Here is a 20,483-nt window from a genome sequence, read left to right as displayed (position 1 = left end):
GTGTTGGCTTGAGGACGAGTGTAGCGAGATTGACGTACAAATGGTTTGAGTGTAAAGTTAGGATGGGCGCGAGAGAAGTGGAGACAGACGGAGATGGTGTGACCAGTGTAGCCACAATATTGGCAGACATCAAGTGATTTGGTGTTGAATGAGGAGGAGGGGTTGGGGTAGTGTGGTGAGGACTGTCGGCTGTTGTCTTTAGAGTATTGAGGTCTGGAGTAATTATTATTTTGGCGAGTATTGGATGATGGTTTGTAGGTTGCGACAAAAGCGGTGGTAGGTGTTGATGAGGTGGAGTTGGTGAGCTCATGATGTATGAGTTTTTCATGGAGAGCATCGAACGGGATGAGAGTATCTCGAGCTTCAACGGTTTCGATGATGGAACGGTGTTGGGTTTGATCGAGCCCATTTATAACCTTTGCAATGATGTCTTCGGGATCTAGAGTTTTTCCTAGATTGGCAAGTTCAGTGGTGCATTGTTTTATTTGATGCATATAGTCAGTGATGGTTTGATCGGGTATCTTTTTGATTGAGTCAAGTCGTTTCTTGACTTGGAGGATATGGCTGCGAGTAGGATTTGCGTAGAGAGATTTGAGAGCAGTCTATGCTTCATGAGATGTAGCAGTAGAGGCTACAAGAGGTGCGATCTTGGCGTCAAGAGTGCCGATGAGGGAGCCTAACAATAGTTGGTCTTGTCGAGACCATGAGGCGTAACTGGGATTAGGGGTGATAGTGTTGTCATCTTTGGTGATTGTTGGTGGTGGGCATTTCTTTTCTCCAGTGAGGTAGTCAAATAGGCCGAAACCAAATAAGAATGACTTGATTTGGGAAGACCATTGTGTAAAGTTGGTGGTGTTGTTTGTAGTTTGTAAGGGTTTGCATTGCGATAGGTTGACAAAGAAGATGGGATAGCCGGGGGTCGGTAGGGTTTGGGACGGAGAAGGCGTTTGATGACATTGTAGGATCTAGACTTCTGATACCATGTAGAGAAGATGTATGATTGAAAAGGAATAATTAATTGTATATATGAATGAGAAATGTACAGGTTATTTATATTACAATTTGTTATATGTAAAGTCTAAATATGGGTAAGAATTAGCTGTGCAATCACTAAGATTATGGAGGAATATATTGTGACTTGATTGCATCTTTGACTTGCAGATTTTGTGGAGTCTAAATATGGGTAACAATTAGTTGTGCAATCACTAAGATTATGGAGGAATATATTGTGACTTGATTGCATCTTTGACTTGCAGATTTTGTGGAATAAGATTGTCTGGTTCTTTAACAACGTCTACTCGCGCTTCTTACTAACCCGTCTGTTGAAGTGAGACGTCTACTCGCGCTTCTTCAGACTAGGGCGTCTGCTCGTATTGAGACGTCTTCGTCTGCTTGCGCTTCTTGAGCTATACATGCGCATAAACATTTGCACAACTTAGTTTTATTCACTTAGTCATCATCAAAATTATGTCGTATAACATTAAACTTAGTATTACTTAAGTTCATTTTAATCAATTAAACATTTAATCTTAATTAACTAATTTTTTTTCTTTCATTTAGCTTATTCTAACCATTTTAATTTTATTTATTTGAAAATAAATCAAAATGATTCTTTTAATATTATAAATTGGGTAGGTAGATTTTTAGTGAGTCTCGATTTTATTTTTTAAAATAATTTGTAGCGTTTTTAAATGAATTGATATTTACAGACGTTTTGATCATAATTTTTTTTTAAAAAAATTGAGTTATTTTTGAGATTTATGAATTTAATTTATTGAAGTTGATTTTAATAAAACTAAAAAATTTATAATCTAAAAAAATATTTGAGAAAATAAGTCTTTGTGTAATGTAGAGAATAATTAGAAAAATTGATTTTTTTTTTTACTATTTTGTTTTTACAAATGTAAAAGGAAAATATTACATTTAAAATAAGGAGACATGTGAAAACCTTAAATGACAAAATAATAATTGATAGAAACTGAATATAAGGAAGTTCTAACTATAAACTATATAACTTTACTAAATTTAGAAAACTCAGTTAAAGACTCTAATAACAACTTGGTCTTTTTTAAATATAACAATCTATTATCAAACAACCATAACCCAGGCACGTTTAGTTTACTTAAATGGTAGAATGCAAACATTCTACTAAGAGTCACAAATCATACATTTGAGCCTTCACGAACATTTAAAGAAACCAACAATAACATTTTCTTTGTTCATTCTAACAAGTAACAACAAAAAACCTGGCATTAACACGACATGACAAACACAATCAAGCCGCCTGACGAACAAGTGCATCCTTGTAAGTTGTTACCTCCTCCGACGATCTCCCTTCCTCGGGACTAGCCTTCCTTGGCCTCCGTTGCTCCTCTCCTGCAATAAGTGGTGCATGGCCTTCCCTTCCATGCACCAACCGTTCTTGCGCTCCACCTCTAAGTTTCTCCAGCCTCATACCATCCATTTGTTGCATCTTAAATACTTTCATCACATTGTTTAGTCCTCCTATTAACCATAATAAGCTCCCGCACATTCCCAACCACGTCCAATAACTTCCATCCTAGATTCATAATATGTTACAAATTAAATTATCTAACCATGAGTTCATTAAATTTGAGATGTTTATACCAATAAATGTACGCCATGGCGATCTATTTCATATGCTCGGCTATTGAGAATGGCACCGACCAAGAACATGCAGCTTCCGATTAAGAAAGGAATTTGAACGCTGTGCTGCAACAATTGAACATGTCCGTCTGCTCTTTCGTATATTTGACAAGAATTCAGAATCGAACCAAGAACCCACAAAGCAGGGCCTGCAATGAGCATGCCCATTGCATGTTTTTCCGAGGTGAAGTAACTGTCTCTCTTTTCCTGCAAATTTAGGATTTATATTTGTTAATGGATTGTGTGAGAATTCATTAAGTAAAACAAGTTCAATTTTAGACGATAAACTCTCGATCCCCTAACAAAAAAAACACAAATTTAAAGAATACAATCATTGACTTAAGATGGTTTCTATGTAAACAATAGTTTCAACGTTGTGAGGACTTACAAGGAGCACTTATAAGACAAAGCTTAGATTTCTAAATCAAAGCTCGATAAAGAGATCATCAAACTTTATTGATCAATTATGATAGGAAAAAGGTAAGATCCGTTTATGATTGTTTATCACTAGACTTGTACACTTCATAGTGTCTTAAAGGGTGATGCCAATTTGTAATCGTGATAAAGATGCACAAAAACTTTATAGTGACGCCCATGATTTTACTAAGATTGCCAAATGAAAGCATCAAAAGAGACACTTGAAAATTTATAGCAATGTCAATTATGAATGGATCAGGACGAGACCCTTTGATTATCAACATCAAGAGAGATTCAACTTTAAGTTGATCTCAATCATAGAGTTTGGATAAGAAAAAGAGAAATGAAAAAAAGCATAATAGAGTTAAAAGTTCGAAGGATGAACAAGATAAGCATATCTAAATTCATATTGAGCTCGGTTCATTTGAGAACATGGATTAACTTTTATGGATCAGGACGAGACCCTTTGATTATCAACATCAAGAGAGATTCAACTTTAAGTTGATCTCAATCATAGAGTTTGGATAAGAAAAAGAGAAATGAAAAAAAGCATAATAGAGTTAAAAGTTCGAAGGATGAACAAGATAAGCATATCTAAATTCATATTGAGCTCGGTTCATTTGAGAACATGGATTAACTTTTATTATGACTTGAACTAAGTTTGCTTTCCCCACATAAAACATACATGAAAATTTTCTCACTTTCGAAAAACAAGAAGTTGAGATCATTAGACTTTAGCATCAACTTAAAATTCACTAGAATAACTCAAATGTACGTCAAAAGATATTACCCACAAAATCATATATTTAAGATTTGATTCTGACTAAAAACACTATCATTAAACACGAGACCATAACTATGGAGGGATGATAGTCACCCGAGAAATAAACCCTAGTAAAAAAAAATATAATTCCACAAGATCTAGGTAGTGGCCCATGTTTGTTACACCACCAAGACATAATTCTCCAATACCATTTACAAACATTACATAGAAACCTTAAATGAACTAAAACATGAATTATATGGTTAGTAGTAATTACACACCTGAATAAAAAGGAAAATAATTCCCAAAAATGAGAGGAGAGTACCGGCGGCCTGAACAACCGGCACGGCGAATTCAACAAGAGCAAGTTGCCGGTCAAATCCCATCAAACCAAGCCGGAAATCAATGCCGGCGAGATGGGCAAACAGATCGTGGAGATTAACGGCGATGATGATAGAAAAGGAAACTAGAAGAATAATAAGTCCCAATTTGATTTGACCTGAAAGTTGTGCCGCGTAACCGCTAATTAGAAGCAAAGCAGAGAAAAGGTAAAGGCCTGCGTTCATGTATTCAGCCCTTCTTCTTGACTGTCGGGGTCCGTAAGACCGACATTCTCGAGCCGATACTAGCTTCACCATTTTTAGTTTAGAAAGAGAAGATGATTTGTTGGTTTTTGAGGTTTGGGAGAGATGTGAAAATGGAGATAATTGTGCGATCGATTCAAGATATGGAATGGAGATGGGACAGAGTATGAAATCACGTTGCTACGTGTCGCAATGCATGGACATTTTGTTTTTTTGACCAAATTACGAGGCTAAGTGATAAAATAAAATAATGTTATTCCTTTGACACGTGGAAGTAGATCATCCGTTCTCGTTTTCTTGGGGAATTTTAATAAAAAACTAGATTATCTTGTGATTTTATAAATGTGAGTTCTTATAAAAAGAAGTTATCTTGCCAATTATAACTTTGGATTGGATTATGGGATATGGGCTGTTCTTCTTTTTGTAAATTGTGTTGTGGCAATGATAATATTGACATTTGTGATCTTCTTTTTCTTTTGTTCTCTATTATATTATATATATAATTGAATGGTTAATGTAATTTTTATATTTATACTATTTAATGAAAATAGTTAAAATTTAAAATAAAAATAAATGAGCTAATATATAATATCTTTTGTTTTGGTCATATTGGGAGAGAGGAAGAGATACTTTATATATATATATGAAAAATGATTGGGAGCACGACATTAGGGGAGCGACTCGTACAGCGAAAGTGATCTCGCTGTTATACAAAAGAGACCTCGTTGTTATACAAAAGGGACGAGGTCTCTTTTGTATAACAGCTAGGTCAATTTCGTATAACAACGATGTCACTTTCGCTGTACGAGTCGCTCTCTCAAAGTCGTGCTCCCTATCATTCCTCATATATATATATATATATATTTCGCTGTACGAGTCGCTCTCTCAAAAGTCGTGCTCCCTATCATTCCTCATATATATATTATATATATAATATATATATTTATTTATTTATTTATTTATTGAGAATTCTTTATTTTTTCTATGGTTCAAATTTGGAATAGTGGCTAGTGGGTTGTTTAAATGGTTCAGCTTGAGTTCAAATCTACGATGAATTAAATATCCCCTTGCAAAGTTGAGATAAAATTACACAATTAAATAGAAGAAAAGAGAGTGAAAGTATGTTTTTAATATTTTGAAAAAACTATTTACAATACATTGCCTTTATGAGAGAACTTCAGAATCAATGTTATAAATAAGTTACAATAATAAGATTGAGTAACCAAGATAGTAAATACTCAATTTGTCTTTTAATCTTCTTTTGTTGTAATAGGTGGTTTAACATCCTTGCACAAACGAAATGGAGTAACACACATTAACTTGTCTTGCAAAAATGCAAATATGTTAGAGGATAACTCTTTCATGAGAATATCAACAATTTGATCATGAGTGGAGATGTATTGAATAAAGAGAGTATTTTGAACTGCACGCTTTCGAACAAAGTGAAAGTCAATCTTAATATGTTTTGTTTGTAAATTAAAGACGGATTAATATAAAGAAATCCAACACTAATATTGCCACGCCATAAGGTATGGGCACCTATCACTAAGTGATGCATAGTTCACCTAGAAGAGACTATAACTAAGTTTAGTAGTAGCGTGAGCAAGTACACAATATTTAGACTTAGTACTTGACCGAGCAAGCTTTTTAGAATTCCAGATGCGGTTATCTCCAAGAAAAATATAATAGTTAGTGATTGAATGATAATCATGAGGAGGGCATCTGGCCCAATCAACATCATAATAAGTAGTGAGTGTGAGTGACAAGAAAGTCTGAATGAGTAGTCCATAATAAGGAATGTGTTAGATGTAACATATGATCCACTTGACTACCATCCAATGAGTGGTAGTGGGGCATGAATTAATTAAGACGTGTATTTTGCACTTTTCGAATTAATAACTTAAAAAACCTGAGTCTATTTTAAAATTAATTTCTAAAACTTCATAACGGGTTCATTACACAGAATTTTAAATAAAATAATTAATTTGAGAAATAATTTTGTATCGAATCTCAAATTAATTAAATATCGGACACATAATAAATAAAATCCTAAATAAATAAATAGTTACAAGAGGGTAAATATATAGATAAGTATAAATAAAAAAATAAATAAATAATATTTTTGTGTTTGATTTGGTGTTTAATTTCTTGTAAGAAAGTGAAAAAATAAAGTCAAAAAGGTAAAACGAAAGCAATAAACAAACAAAAAAATAATCAAGCACCGAACTTTAAAGAATTTATATTCTTTCATAGTTTCTTATAGAGTAAATCAGGTGCAGACTCTCGAAATAAAATAATAAAAGCAGTTTTGTTACTTTAAAAAATGAAACGATTTGACGTAGATCGATTTTTGGGCGTACAACACCCGAACACCCGATTGACAGCAAATGCAAGTTTAGGGCGAGTAAGTATTAGATATTGTAGAGCTCTAACAATACTCAGATTGTAGAAATATAATTGGCTTGACTAAGGAATATGACGACATGGATTCGACAGCTTCAACTCCGAAAAAATAGTGAATATCATCAATGTCTTTAAGAGGGAACGTAACACACACATTCGATATGATAGTGACAATATGTGATAAAGAGTTGTCGATGAAGATATTATCATCCAGATATACTAGGAGGTAAGCTAAGACATTGCCCTGTTAGAATTAGACTTAGTAAACCTGAGAGATAGTAGGGTTGTGGAAAGAATAGAATACTATGTACATGGAGCTTATTTGAGTCCATAAATAGCTTTTTGTAGGTCACATAAATGATGTGACATGTCAGGATGAGTGAATGCAAGTGATTGAGTCATATAGACTTCCTCAAGTTGTGTCATAGAGAAATGCATTACTTACACCAAGTTGATGAATAGGCCATTACATATAACAATAAGTGATAAAACGACTGAATAGTAGTATGTTTGACCACAAAACTAAATGTTTCTAAATAGTCAATTTCATATAGTTGATGAAAACCTTTGGTAACCAGACGAGCTTTGTGATGTTCAATCGTGTTGTAGCCTTGCGTTTAAGTTTAAAGACCTATTTGTAGTTAACTATATTATTAGCTCCAGCTCGTGGAACAAGAACCCCAAGTGTTGTTCTAAAGTAGATCATTGTATTCGGAAATCATGGTTGCTTTTCATGCGGGATCTTTCTTGATAGATGAGACACATGTAGGTTCAATTGTGGAGGTGGAGATGATGTTGGTACTAAGCTATGATATCTGGTTTGGCTCGAGTTTCTATTGGATGTGTTGAACAAGTAAGAGCACGAATACATGATGTACATGGTATGGAGATTGTGGTAGTTAGTATGGGTTCAAAATAAGGAGTGAGTGAGCTTAGGCTCGGGGAGTGGTGGGTAGGTGTAGTGTTGAGAATGAATTTATAATATCAAAATTATGGCATGTTCATAGTGTATAATCTTGGTACAAAGAATGACTATATTAAATAAAAGGAAATAATATCTTTTGGTGTATAATCTTAGTATAACAAGGAAATAAGATTTTTATAAAAGAAAATTAGAGATTTTATTATGGTAATACTACTAAGAAAATATGGTAACAATATTTTGGAAGCTCTTGGATAGTATTAGATAAGATATTGGAATTGACCTAGTTAAGGCTATTTAAAAGTGCAACTAGACAACTTAGAAAGTCAAGTATTTGCCTTGCGAACATTGCTTCCGTGTGAGTTGTTCGTGAGATTTTTACAAAAGAAAATTAAATATTTTATTATGGTAATACTACTAGGAAAATATGGTAACAATACTTTGGAAGCTCTTGGATAGTATTGGACCAGATATTAGAATTGACCTAGTTGAGGCTATTTAAGAGTGCAACTAGACACCTTAGAAAGTCAAGTATTTTCCTTGAGAACATCGCTTACTTGTGAGTTGTTCGTGAGCTTTAATTGTGAGAGAATTATTGTAATCTTGATAGCAAAGTTAAGAGTCTTTTGTGATGAAATGAAGTTTTTTGGATGATTTATTATTGATATTAACGTACCTTTATATAGGGATTACAAGAATGAATCAAATATTTAAAAGAAAAATAAAATATTTACAAATCATTTAAATAAATCAATATATTATTTGATTGATTTATTCCTTATATATAATATGTAATTGATATATTCCTTATATGCCCCTGCAAAATTGACGTGTTGTTAGCTACGGAAAGTTCTGGACGAAGATTCTGGAAGTGAGCTCAATCCAATGAGTTTGTTAACAAATTTGCTAACTAATCTTGAGTATTGATATATGTCACAATAAGGCGACCTATGAAGGTAAGATCAGGAACAAAGTGAAGGTCAATAGCAATGTGCTTCATGCGGGAGTGTTGAACCGAATTGAGGGCGAGTCGAGTGGCACCCATGTTGTCACACAAAATGAGCAGCGTGGGAAGCGAACAAATTCCAAGGTTGGCAAAGAGATGATGAAGCCAGAAAAGTTCAGAAGCTATAGTGGCCAAGGCCCTATATTCAGCCTCGGTGGAAGAGCAAACAATCCCATGTTGTTTTTATGACCGCCCCGAGATATAATTAGACCCAAGAAAGAAAACATATACGGATGTCAATTTCCTATTAATGAGGTCACAACCAAAGTCATAGTTAGAGAATGCGATGAGATTGAGGGAGGAGGAGCGACGGAGAAGAAGCCCATGATGTAGAGTAGCCTTCAAATACCTTAACAATTTCTTAACAACATCCCAATGCGAGGTGAGATGTGAGGCCATGTGCTGAGCAAGCTTGTTCACCGTAAAGGCAATATCATGACGAGTAAGAGTGAGGTACTGGAGACCGCCAATAATACTGCGATATTTAGTAGCATCAAATGAACCAGACAGAATAATCTCATTGGTTGACATGAGGGTAGAAACATGTTTAGCCCCATCCAACTTGAAGCGGTATAAGATGTCTATGGTGTAATTGTGTTGAGATAAGAAGAGATCCTCATGACACTTAACAACTTCAACACCTAGGAAGTACGTCAAGGGACCAAGATCCTTGACCAAAAAGGATTTCAACAAATGAGTTGTTACAACCGTGATGAGTTTAGTAGAGGAGCCATTGATAATAAGATTGTCAACATAGACAAATACAAAAAGGAGAGCATCATCTCTATGAAACGTGAACATAGAAGAGTTTACCTTAGATTGAAGAAATTCAAAGGATAATAAGGAAGAATTCATAGTCGTGTACCATGATCTTGGTGCCTGATGAAGACCGTATAGAGTACAATGTAAAAGGCATACATGTGAAGGAGCGACGGTGTCCTTGAAGCCAGGGGATTGCTGCATGTATATGGGAACATCTAATGTCCCATGTAAGAAGGAATTATTAACATCAAGTTAATGTAGAGGCCAATCATACTAAAGAGCAAGAGTCATAATAGTGTGAATAATTACAAGTTTAACCACAAGGCTAAACGTTTCATGAAAGTCAACTTCAGACGCTGATGGAAGCCTTTTGCAACTAGGAGAACCTTGTATTTATCAATTGAACCATCGAGTTTACGTTTGATACAAAACACTCATTTTCTTCTTATGTATTGCAACCATGAGATGGGGAGACCAGATCTCAAGTGCCAAAGCACTAAAAATTAGTAAGTTCCTCAGTCATAACCGAGTGCCATAGTGGAATCGCAAGAGCTTGAGCAATAGTAGATGTCTCAATGTTAGAAGACAGGGGATGTTTGTTGGTAGCGAAGAAATGTTTTGGTTTGTGAATATTATTAAGGCCTCTAGTGTGCATAGGGTGAGTGTGTTGGTTCTCATCTGAAGGGGCATATATTGAAGTTGACTCAGATGAGATATGACATATAGTATGAGTTGAAAAAACTGGGACTAAAGCCATACTAGTTGATTTTCTAGGAGGAAAAAACGATAGAGTGAATGGAGTTGACTGCTGAGGAGGGTTAATGGGCTGTACTAACAAGTCAAATGAGGAAACAGGAAAGGAGTCCTTAATAAACTGTACATGAAGAGAGAGATAAAGACGACCCATGAATACGCATGAATATCAAGGCACTTGTAGGTATTTTGTGTGGTTGAGTACCCCTTGAATATGCATGGAATTGATGACGTTCTATGTTTCTTGAAAGATACGGGCGAAGCCATGGAAAAAAACACCCAAATACACGAAGCTTAGCATTATTCAGTATAGTTCCAAACAACAACTGAAACAAACTCTTCTTGGATAGCAAGGATGTGGGCATACGATTGATCAAATACATAGAAGTTTGAACATCATAAGACCAATAAGACGGTGGTAAAGAAGCAAAATGTAATAGTGCACATCTAACTTTTAATACATATTGATTACGACGTTCAACCATCCCATATGTTGAGGAGTGTGAGGGGAAAAGTTAAGCCAAGAGATACCAAAAGTCATCAAGTAGGATTGTAATGAAATAAATTTACCACCATTATAAGAAAGAATTTTTTAATAGGATGCCTAAACTGTTTTTCACAAGTAAACGAGCTACGGAAAAATAGAGACAACTTGAAACTTTGTATTTAACGTATAAACCCAACAATAACGTGTAAATGAATCCACAAGAAGTAAGAAGTACTTAGAACCATCCACAAATGTGACTGAAGTAGGACCCCAAACATCAGTATAAAGAAAATGTAGAGGATGCATAACATTAAATGAACAGGTATGAAACGATATACGGTGCGATTTGCTCAACTAGCAAGACACACAATTCTATTTTTCTGACATTAGAGACTTATTCAAAACTGGTAAATCAAAATTATTATAATTAAATTGCTAGTATTCATAGAGGGATGTCTAAGTCGAACATGCCAGCAGGATGATGAGGCCTGAATTCCAACAAAGGCAGACACTATGAGTGGAGAAGAAGTAGGGTGGAACCAAGTGATAAATACCTTGATAGGGAACTTTAACAAGTTGCGCCCTTGTGGCTGGATCCTTGATAACATAATAAGACAAAAAAAATTCCGTAGAGACGTTATTAGCTGTAGTGAATTTACTGACTGATAGTAAATTATGTTTTGCCGAAGGCACACATAAGATATTGTCTAGGATAAAAGAACGTACATGAAAATTAAATACTAATTTACTAGTGTGAGAAATAGGAAAAGTTGTATCATCTACAATATAGACCTCATTCGTATCGTCGTATTTATAGTGAATCGACAAGTTGTGAAGGTCGGAGGTCAAATTATGTGAGGCACCAAAATCTACTAACCATGGACTTGCAAGCGATGATGAATTTGGAGAAGCGTAATTAGCCAAGACATGTACACGATGGCAGGTAGGAGTAGCGTGACCAACATAACCACGCAACTAACATATAATAGAAGATCGATCATTTGGGGGAGGGATACCTGACCGTGGTTTAAAGCTAAAACTGTTAATGTTATGGTTTTGGTTAGAGTTGTATGAATGCCTACAGTTGGAACTACTACCAGAATTTTATGTGTGGCGGTTGGAATTGTTGTTGCGAGAACCGCCGCGATGGAAACCACGTACTAAACTTGATGAGCTACGATGAAAGGCGATTGCATTGGCCATGGTAAGGAGAGAACGCTAGGAGTTCTCCTACATCTTGAGGATCTACTCGTGAGCGAAGAGAAGGTCATGTAGTTCCTCAAAACGTAAAGGGGTCTCGCGGGTACGAATCGGCCCAACAATTGATCATCTATGCTCACAAGTTCGTCTTCGGATGGGCGTCGTCTTCAATAGGCAGCGTCGGGCATCGTCTTCGGCGGGTAGGCGGCACTGGCGGAGGCTATCGGGGAGAGAGAAAGGGGCGAAATGCGATCGGGCGGAAAGAAGAAAAGAAGAAGTGGTTTTGTTTTTTTTAAAAGGTCATTACCAAAAGTTATATGAAAACTTTTGGTTTTGATCAACTAATTAATTTCGAGAGTTTTCATATAACTCTCGGTTTTGACCAATGTCATTATTCTAAGAGATTTAGACATGTTTCTCAGTTTTGATCATTTCAGATTCCGAGAGATATGTCTAAATCTCTCGATTTTGACAGATGCACAATTTATTTTAAATAGACAAAACCAAGAGATTTGTGTATATCTCTCGGTTTTGATGATTAATACCGAATGATATGTCATTAACTTTTGGTATTACCAATTGATAAATTGTTAAATTAATTGGTTTTTCACATTCTAATAACATTGAACAACATTAATTTAACACATTTGATATTATTAAAACATTACACAATTCATATGATCAAACATTACACACATTCATATGATCATCAAATACAAACATACATATACACTTCTTTATATAATCAAACACAATCTTATTAATTTTAACATTAAACACAATTTTAATTCATAAAAAATAACACACACTTGATTAGCTTAGTTAGGAGTCTAAAAAGTGAAATGCCAATTAAATTAACAAATTATGTATTGGTAATATCGAAAGTTTTCCAAACAACTTTCGGTGTTGATCATTATTTCCGAAAGTTATACCATTAACTTTCGGTATTACCACTTCATAAATTATTAAATTAATTGGTTTTTCACATTCTAATAACCTTGAACAACACTAATTTAACACATTTGATATCCTTAAAACATTACACAATCCCAATACATCATTACAATCAAACTTTACACACAATCTTATTATCATCAAACACAAACATACATATATACTTCTTTATATTATAAAACATAATCATATCATTCTTTATAACATTAAACACAATTTTCATTCTTAAAAAAGAACGCACTTGATGTGATTAAATAGTTTAGACAAAAAAAATTCAATAAATTAAATAAAATAGGGAATGAATACAGAAGTTAATTAAATAACTTTTGGTACCTACATTCAAAACCGAGATATTTTCAAATATCTATCGGTCCTGACCTTAAACATAATGTTTTTTAGAAAGGGTCAAAAGCGAAGGTTTTCCAATAAACCTTTGCAATTACCCTCCCACACACTTAGAAGTTTTTTCAATTTTTTAGAAAGGGTCAAAAGCGATGATTTTCCAATAAACATTCGCAATTACCCCTCCCCCACACTTAGAATTTTTTTTCAATTCTTTTAGAAAGGGTCAAAAGCGAAGGTTTTCTAATAAACCTTCGCAATTACCCCTCTCCCACACTTAGAATTGTTTTCAATTTTTTTATGAAAGGGTCAAAAGCGAAGGTTTTCCAATAAACCTTCGCAATTACCCCTCCCCCACACTTAGAATTTTTTCAATTTTTTTAGAAAGGGTCAAAAGAGAATATTTTCCAATAAACCTTCGCAATTAACCCTCCCCCACATTTAGAATTTTTTTCAATTTTTTTAGGAAAGGGTCAAAATCGAAGGTTTTCCAATAAACCTTCTCAATTACCCTTCCCTCGCACTTAGAATTTTTTTTCAAATTTTTTAGGAAAGGGTCAAAAGCGAAAGTTTTCCAATAAAGCTTCGCAATTACCCCTCCCCCACACTTAGAGTTTTTTTCAATTTTTTATGAAAGGGTCAAAAGCGAAGGTTTTCCAATAAACCTTCGCAATTACCCCTCCCCACACTTAAAATATTTTTCAATTTTTTTAGAAAGGGTCAAAAGCGAAGGTTTTCCAATAAACCTTCGCAATTACCCCTCCTCCACACTTAGAATTATTTTTCAATTTTTTTAGGAAAGGGTCAAAAGCGAAGGTTTTCCAATAAACCTTCGCAATTAACCTCCCCACACTTAGAATTGTTTTCAATTTTTTTAGGAAAGGGTCAAAAGCGAAGGTTTTCCAATAAAAATTCACAATTACCCCTCCCCCACACTTAGAATTTTTTTCAATTTTATTAGGAAAGGGTCAAAAGCGAAGGTTTTCCAATAAACCTCCGCAATTACCCCTCCCCTACACTTAGAATTTCTTTCAATTTTTTTAAGAAAGGGTCAAAAGCGAAGGTTTTTCAATAAACCTACGCAATTACCCCTTCCCAACATTTTTTTGGGTTGTTCAAAACCAAAGTTTATTGGAAAACCTTCGCAATTACCATACACTTAGAATTTTTTCTATTTTTTTACAAGGATATAAATAAAAAACATTCATAAACCACGTTCATAAACCAAAAGATAATTATAATTCATAATTCTAAACCAAAGTCAAAACACACCAAAACATGTTATCAGTCGAACGAAAATGTTTACAAATAATTATTCAAAAATATTAATCTACTTAGTAGTTGGGAGGGAGGAGGGGGTGGTTGATTCTGCCTCATGAAGAATTCAACTTGTTGTTCAAGATTCTCCAATTTTTGCGTCATTTGCTCCCTGTCCGCTTTAATTTCAGTAATTAATTGAGCTCTTTCCACATCCCTTAATTGAATTTGCTCCAATGCCAACGCTATGTGTCTCGCATCCTCCTCACGTTTAACATCAGCATTAGTCATTGGGTCCGTTGTGACAGACTCTGGGTCATAACTTGATTGTGCTAGCAAGTTCTGAATGGTAGGGGCAGTTTCTCTGGTATTTTCCAAATACGTTTTCATTCACTCATCCTGAATACATTTTATTAATAATTTTATGAATCTAACCACAATATATATAACATTAATAAACTTAATCTAACATAAATCCAAATATAATATATATGAAACCAAATTTAACATAAATCATATTAATCAAACATAAATCAAATGAAATCATCTTAATCCAAATGTAATATAACTTAAATCAAACACAATAACCTAATCCAAAATATATCAAACAAATTATAACCTAATCCAAACATATATCAAACAAAATATAATCTAAACTAACCTAAATAAAACCTAAAACTAACCAATAACAAACCTAAATCTAACCATATAACCAAACGAAGAATCTAACATAACCAAATAAAACAAAATCTAACCTGGAATTGGCGGGAGCGGTAGTTGAAGGCGAGACGAAGGCGGGTTCGGTCGGCGGCGCGGGCGGAAGAACAAAAATCGTCTTAGGATGGCAGCGGGCATGAGGCGGCACGTGCGGAAGGAGGAATCGGGGGGAGAGAGGGGAAAAGAAATCGGCGGAGAGAAGATCGAAGAGATGTAGGGTTTTTTATTTAAAAAGGTCATTACCGAAAGTTTTCATATGACTTTTGGTTTTGACCCTTCCAATTATTTTAAAATAGAGAAAACCGAAGGTTTATTAAAAAAACCTTTGCAATTACCAATTTGGGGAAAGTTAAAACCGGAGGTTTTCTAATAAACCTTCGCAATTACCCCCTTTCCAACACTTAGAATTATTTTTGATTTTTTGGCAAAGTTCAAAACCCAATGTTTCTTAGAAAACCTTTGCAATTACCAATTTGGGTAAAGTTAAAACCGAAAGTTTCTAATAAACTTCCGCAATAACCCTTTCCCAAACCTTAGAATTATTTTTGATTTTTTTGGGAAAGTCAAAATCGAAGGTTTATTAGAAAACTTTCAATAAACCCTAATATTACCGAAAGTTTTACACCTCTCGGAATCTTTTTTTATTAACGAAAGTTTTCTTTCTCTCGGTACCATTACCGAGAGTTTTCTATAACTCCCGGTAAATTCTGTCGGTAAAGATTCCTATTTTACTAGTGTTTCATGAGGACATGATTCTGATTAATATATGAGACATCATACAACTCAGAATATTAATCAAAATTGCACTATGACAATCATTTTTAACTTATCTCGAATATACGGAGGTGGAAGATCATATGGAATTTGAACAAAAAAAAAATTACAAATGATCCCAACAAAGAATCAGCTTAGTACCAACAAATGAGTGTTCTACAAATATCAATCAAATAAATTCACAACTTTGATTCAACTTTTTGAAATAGTTATCCATGTAAACAAGGCTAATGTGATATTTTACAAAAATGATGTATAGTTTTATTTCTAAATTGTTTATAATTATTCAAAATAATTTTAGAAGAAGGCAATGATCATTTTGATAGTTTTAGCTTATTTAACTTGAGAAAGTATATTCTTACTAATTCTAAGAATGGTTAAATTATTTAAATAAATCTTAGTTTACTTAACAAAATATATGACTGGCGGTGATTTTAAGAATATAATTTTTTTGGTTAAAGATTTAAGGTATTAATACATAATAATAAAATCAGATTTAAAAAACAAATACTTAATCAAACAAGGTCATATTTTATAAGAAATTTAAATAATTATTTTATCATTATGTTAACATGAACATGATTAGGTATGGACCCAGGATTCGACGGTTGGGTGGACTTAAAAAAAGTTAGGGTAGGCTAAATAAATAGCAACTTTTTTTTTTTTTTTTGATAAAACGAGTAAATAAATTTAAGTTTTGCCATTTTTTTAATAATTAAATAAACTAAATAGTGAATTTTAATGTCACATTTTAACCGTAAAAAAAATTTGGGATGGGCTTTAGCCCACTCGAGCCTCTACATAGATCCATCCCTGAACATGATCACACTTTAATTCATGTAATTTCAACAAAAAAAAAAAAAAAAAACTATTTTAAATAATTGGACATAGGTCTCAGATAAATGATGCAAATATTCATTACTCAACATTTTCACAAATATATCATATTTGTCAAAATAATACAGTACAAATAGTGGGTTACAACTTACATAGTTACAGAATTTAGAAAGATATCAGCAAAGATATGAACTAGGATATGAAAAGGAAAAGTTAGCCAAAGTCAATGTGGAGTTTGATTATTTTTATGACAATGTGCCGAACATCAAGACTTTCTTGTTATAGTAATTGATACTTGTAGCTATATATATAAATAAAGAGAATCATACTAAATCTATAGCTATAAGTATTTGAAATCTTAGTATAATATGATTAGTTAATAATAAGTTTAATTATTTTTGGGAATTTTGAATTGTGTCACATGAAGTTTGAATTATTTGATATTGGAAAAAAAGCTCACTTAGACGTATGTGCTTATACAACTAGCTCACTTAAATGTATGTACTAATAAAAGATCATTTAAACATATGTACTATCAAAAATTGGCTCATTTAGCCTCTTTTAATAACCATGGTTAACTTTTATTTTTAAATTTATATATTTATTAATTAAATATTAATATATTTTCTTTCTCCTTCTTTTTCATTAATTAAACTAGCTAATTTATTTTATTCTTAAATTTTTTATTATTTTAATATTAATTTCTCTTTTATATTTAATCTTTTTTTTTTATTAGTTTTTATTTCTCATATTTTTTAAATTCTCACTTTTTTTAAAAAATTTAACAACTTATTTATAAATTTTTATATTTTACTGTAATATTTTTTTGAAGGTTTTTTTTTCTTATTTAATTTAATATAATAAAAATAAAAAAGGTTTTTTTTTATTTAGTTTAATATAAATAAGAATGAAATTAATAATTTTTTATTTAATTTTTATTCACGACTTATATTAGTAGTAAAGGAATTGTTTTGTCTAATATTTGATTATTACTTTTTTAGTATGTGATGAATGAGTTTTTATTATTATTTAATTTTTAATTATTAATTTATTTATTTTTGTGTTTGAAGGATTTTTATTGTTGAAAGAATTTTCATTGTTATATTCAATTATTGGGATCAAATAATTTTAAAATAATTAATAATTAATGTGAATATAAAAAATATATAAAATATAGAGTTAAAATAATTAATGATGAATGCTCATATATATATAAAATAAAATTAAAATAATCAATCATAAATACTTATATAAAAATAATAATAAATTATAAAAAAAATAAAAATAAAGGATTCATTTATTAGTAATAAATGAAATAATAAATGAAAATGAGAGAAAAAAAATATATTAATATTTAATTAATAAATATATAAATTTAAAAATAAAAGTTAATCATGGTTACTAAAAGAGGCTAAATGAGCCAATTTTTGATAGTACGTACGTTTAAATGACCTTTTATTATTACATACGTTTAAGTGAGCTAGTTGTACAAGTACATACGTCTAAGTGAGCTTTTTTCCTTTGATATTTATAGAACTTCGAACTCGGTTGTCAATTTAGACGTATCTGTATTTTAAATTAAGTATTTTTTTAAGTTGTACAAATTTCAAACTATAAAAAGTGATTTGAATACTTTAAAAAGGGTTTGAAACGTGAGAATAGTTGGAAAAAAATGTTGTTTTTTATAAATATCATAAATTAGTTAGGAAAAGAAAAATATTGTGTTAAAATAAGAAATTGAGCGCGTGAGTTCGTTTGAAAAAAACCCTCAAAATTTGTTAAAAATGTGATAATTGAAGTCTCATTTGTCAACCTTTAATGTTTAAATTTCAAATAACCATTAAGACGTTAATAATATTTCAAATGACAATAATCATTTTTAAAATACTAAAAATTACTAATTTAATTCACAATAACAATATTTAAGTTGAAGTGTGAGACATTACAGTTTAATCACTTTAATTTTTTTAAATTCAAAAAAAATAAATTAATTAATTTTCATTTTTAATAAATAAATTTAGCAACATGAAAAACATGGCTTTGTTAGAAGCATTCAATTACTATGCCTCATTGTCACACCTCTTAATACAAAATCCAAATATTTTGTAACTACTTTTTAATCTAATAAATCATTTTTATAAATATATATAATTTTTAAGACAATTTCAAAAAAAATCCTTAAAAAAACTCAATAATTTGTTCCAAAGAAAGGGGTGAGGGTTGACCGACATATGCTTCGGGCAAGGGCAAGGGCTTGGGCCTTGGAATGGGACATGTGAATATAATCGTAAGCAACATGTTGCATGCACTTGTCATGCTCATGTCATCACCATTTAATTAATCTCTTTTATTATTAAGATTATTATATTTTTTAAACGGTAACAATTAGTCTTATCATATTTTTTTAATTAATTTTGTACATGTGCCTTATATTTATTAACTCATTCTTAATTTTCTTTTAAAGACAAATATGATTCAAATATGTGTCATCTAAAAAAAATTTGTAGCATACTTTAAACATTTTACACTCTTCATATTAAATATAAGTAAAATGATATGAAAACTAAAATAATTTTCTTTTTGTTTACAAATAAAATTATTTAAAATAAAAAATAAAAATAAAAAGTGATTGTAATTTTAGTTGTCACAGTCACAAAATATTAGTTCAATTAAAAAGACAATTAGAGACCGAAACATTGATTAAACATACTATGTTTTATGGATAGGGATTAACATTGTAAAGATCGATTGAATGTTTGCAAGATTTAAAGAATTCTTAGTAAAGATTCATCTAATTAAAAGTAGGTTGACATCTCTAGTGATTTGTTTTAAGTAATTGAAATTTAACTTGTATATCATCACAACCTTCTTTTAAGACCAATCTCTTGATATCTTAATCAATAAAAACTGACTTGGGCAAAACGCCTCGTATCTATATGAAAGGCAACCTAGTTATGACATTTATATGCCTATCTCTTCTTTTAATTTGAACTCGTAAAAACTACCGCGATCTACCCTTATTGTTTCCCAACCCGTTCTTATTTGGGCATTTTGTGCATGTGGTTCAAGTATCGACACACCTTCCAACAACTATATATCATACATAGATGCACAAAAAAGATCACTTGCTAAAGCCCTTAAATATCGTTTTTAAATGATTTTTTTTTTGTAACTCGTTCGGTTGTAATGACTCGAAATTATAATATTAAGAACATGAGTTTTTAAATAATAAGTTTCCACTTGAGTTTATAAATAATTATGTTCACTTATTTATCTATAAGCTAAGTATTGGTTACCTTATTATTTATTAATCTATATGTATATACTAAATTGTGATGAATATAAATTATTCTAGTTTCTTAAATTAATAAAAATAAAATATTAAAATATTGAATTGAAAAACATAAAATCATTTGGTCACTAATTTCCCACCCAAGAGACAAGTTGGAAATGAAGGAAGCAGTACCCTGGCACTAACCTGGAAGAAGATCTGAAAATTCTAAATTAGTCTTTCAATCCTCTCTACCTTTGACTTTCATCAATTCATTAATTAATTAATCCCACCACTTTAATTACTCATAATAGTAGATTCTTTCTATGTAGATCCATAGAAATTAACATGATAATCAAGAAATTAA

At 31.9% G+C, this 20,483-nt stretch overlaps 1 protein-coding gene across 1 annotated transcript; it reads right to left on the bottom strand.

Moving 5' to 3' along the window:
• Nucleotides 1-2,153: 2,153 nt before the first annotated feature.
• Nucleotides 2,154-4,499, bottom strand: LOC124943780. The gene is made up of 2 exons (XM_047484255.1): nt 4,129-4,499; nt 2,154-2,874 (listed from the first exon to the last, which is right to left on the bottom strand). Exons 1-2 carry the CDS (start codon nt 4,483-4,485, stop codon nt 2,623-2,625), a joined length of 609 nt encoding a protein of 202 aa, XP_047340211.1. The 5' UTR covers nt 4,486-4,499; the 3' UTR covers nt 2,154-2,622.
• Nucleotides 4,500-20,483: the final 15,984 nt, after the last annotated feature.

The sequence above is a fragment of the Impatiens glandulifera genome, chromosome 1, assembly GCF_907164915.1.
Source record: "Impatiens glandulifera chromosome 1, dImpGla2.1, whole genome shotgun sequence".
Classification (NCBI taxonomy): Eukaryota; Viridiplantae; Streptophyta; class Magnoliopsida; order Ericales; family Balsaminaceae; genus Impatiens; species Impatiens glandulifera.
This window is presented reverse-complemented; position numbering and strand designations above follow the sequence as displayed.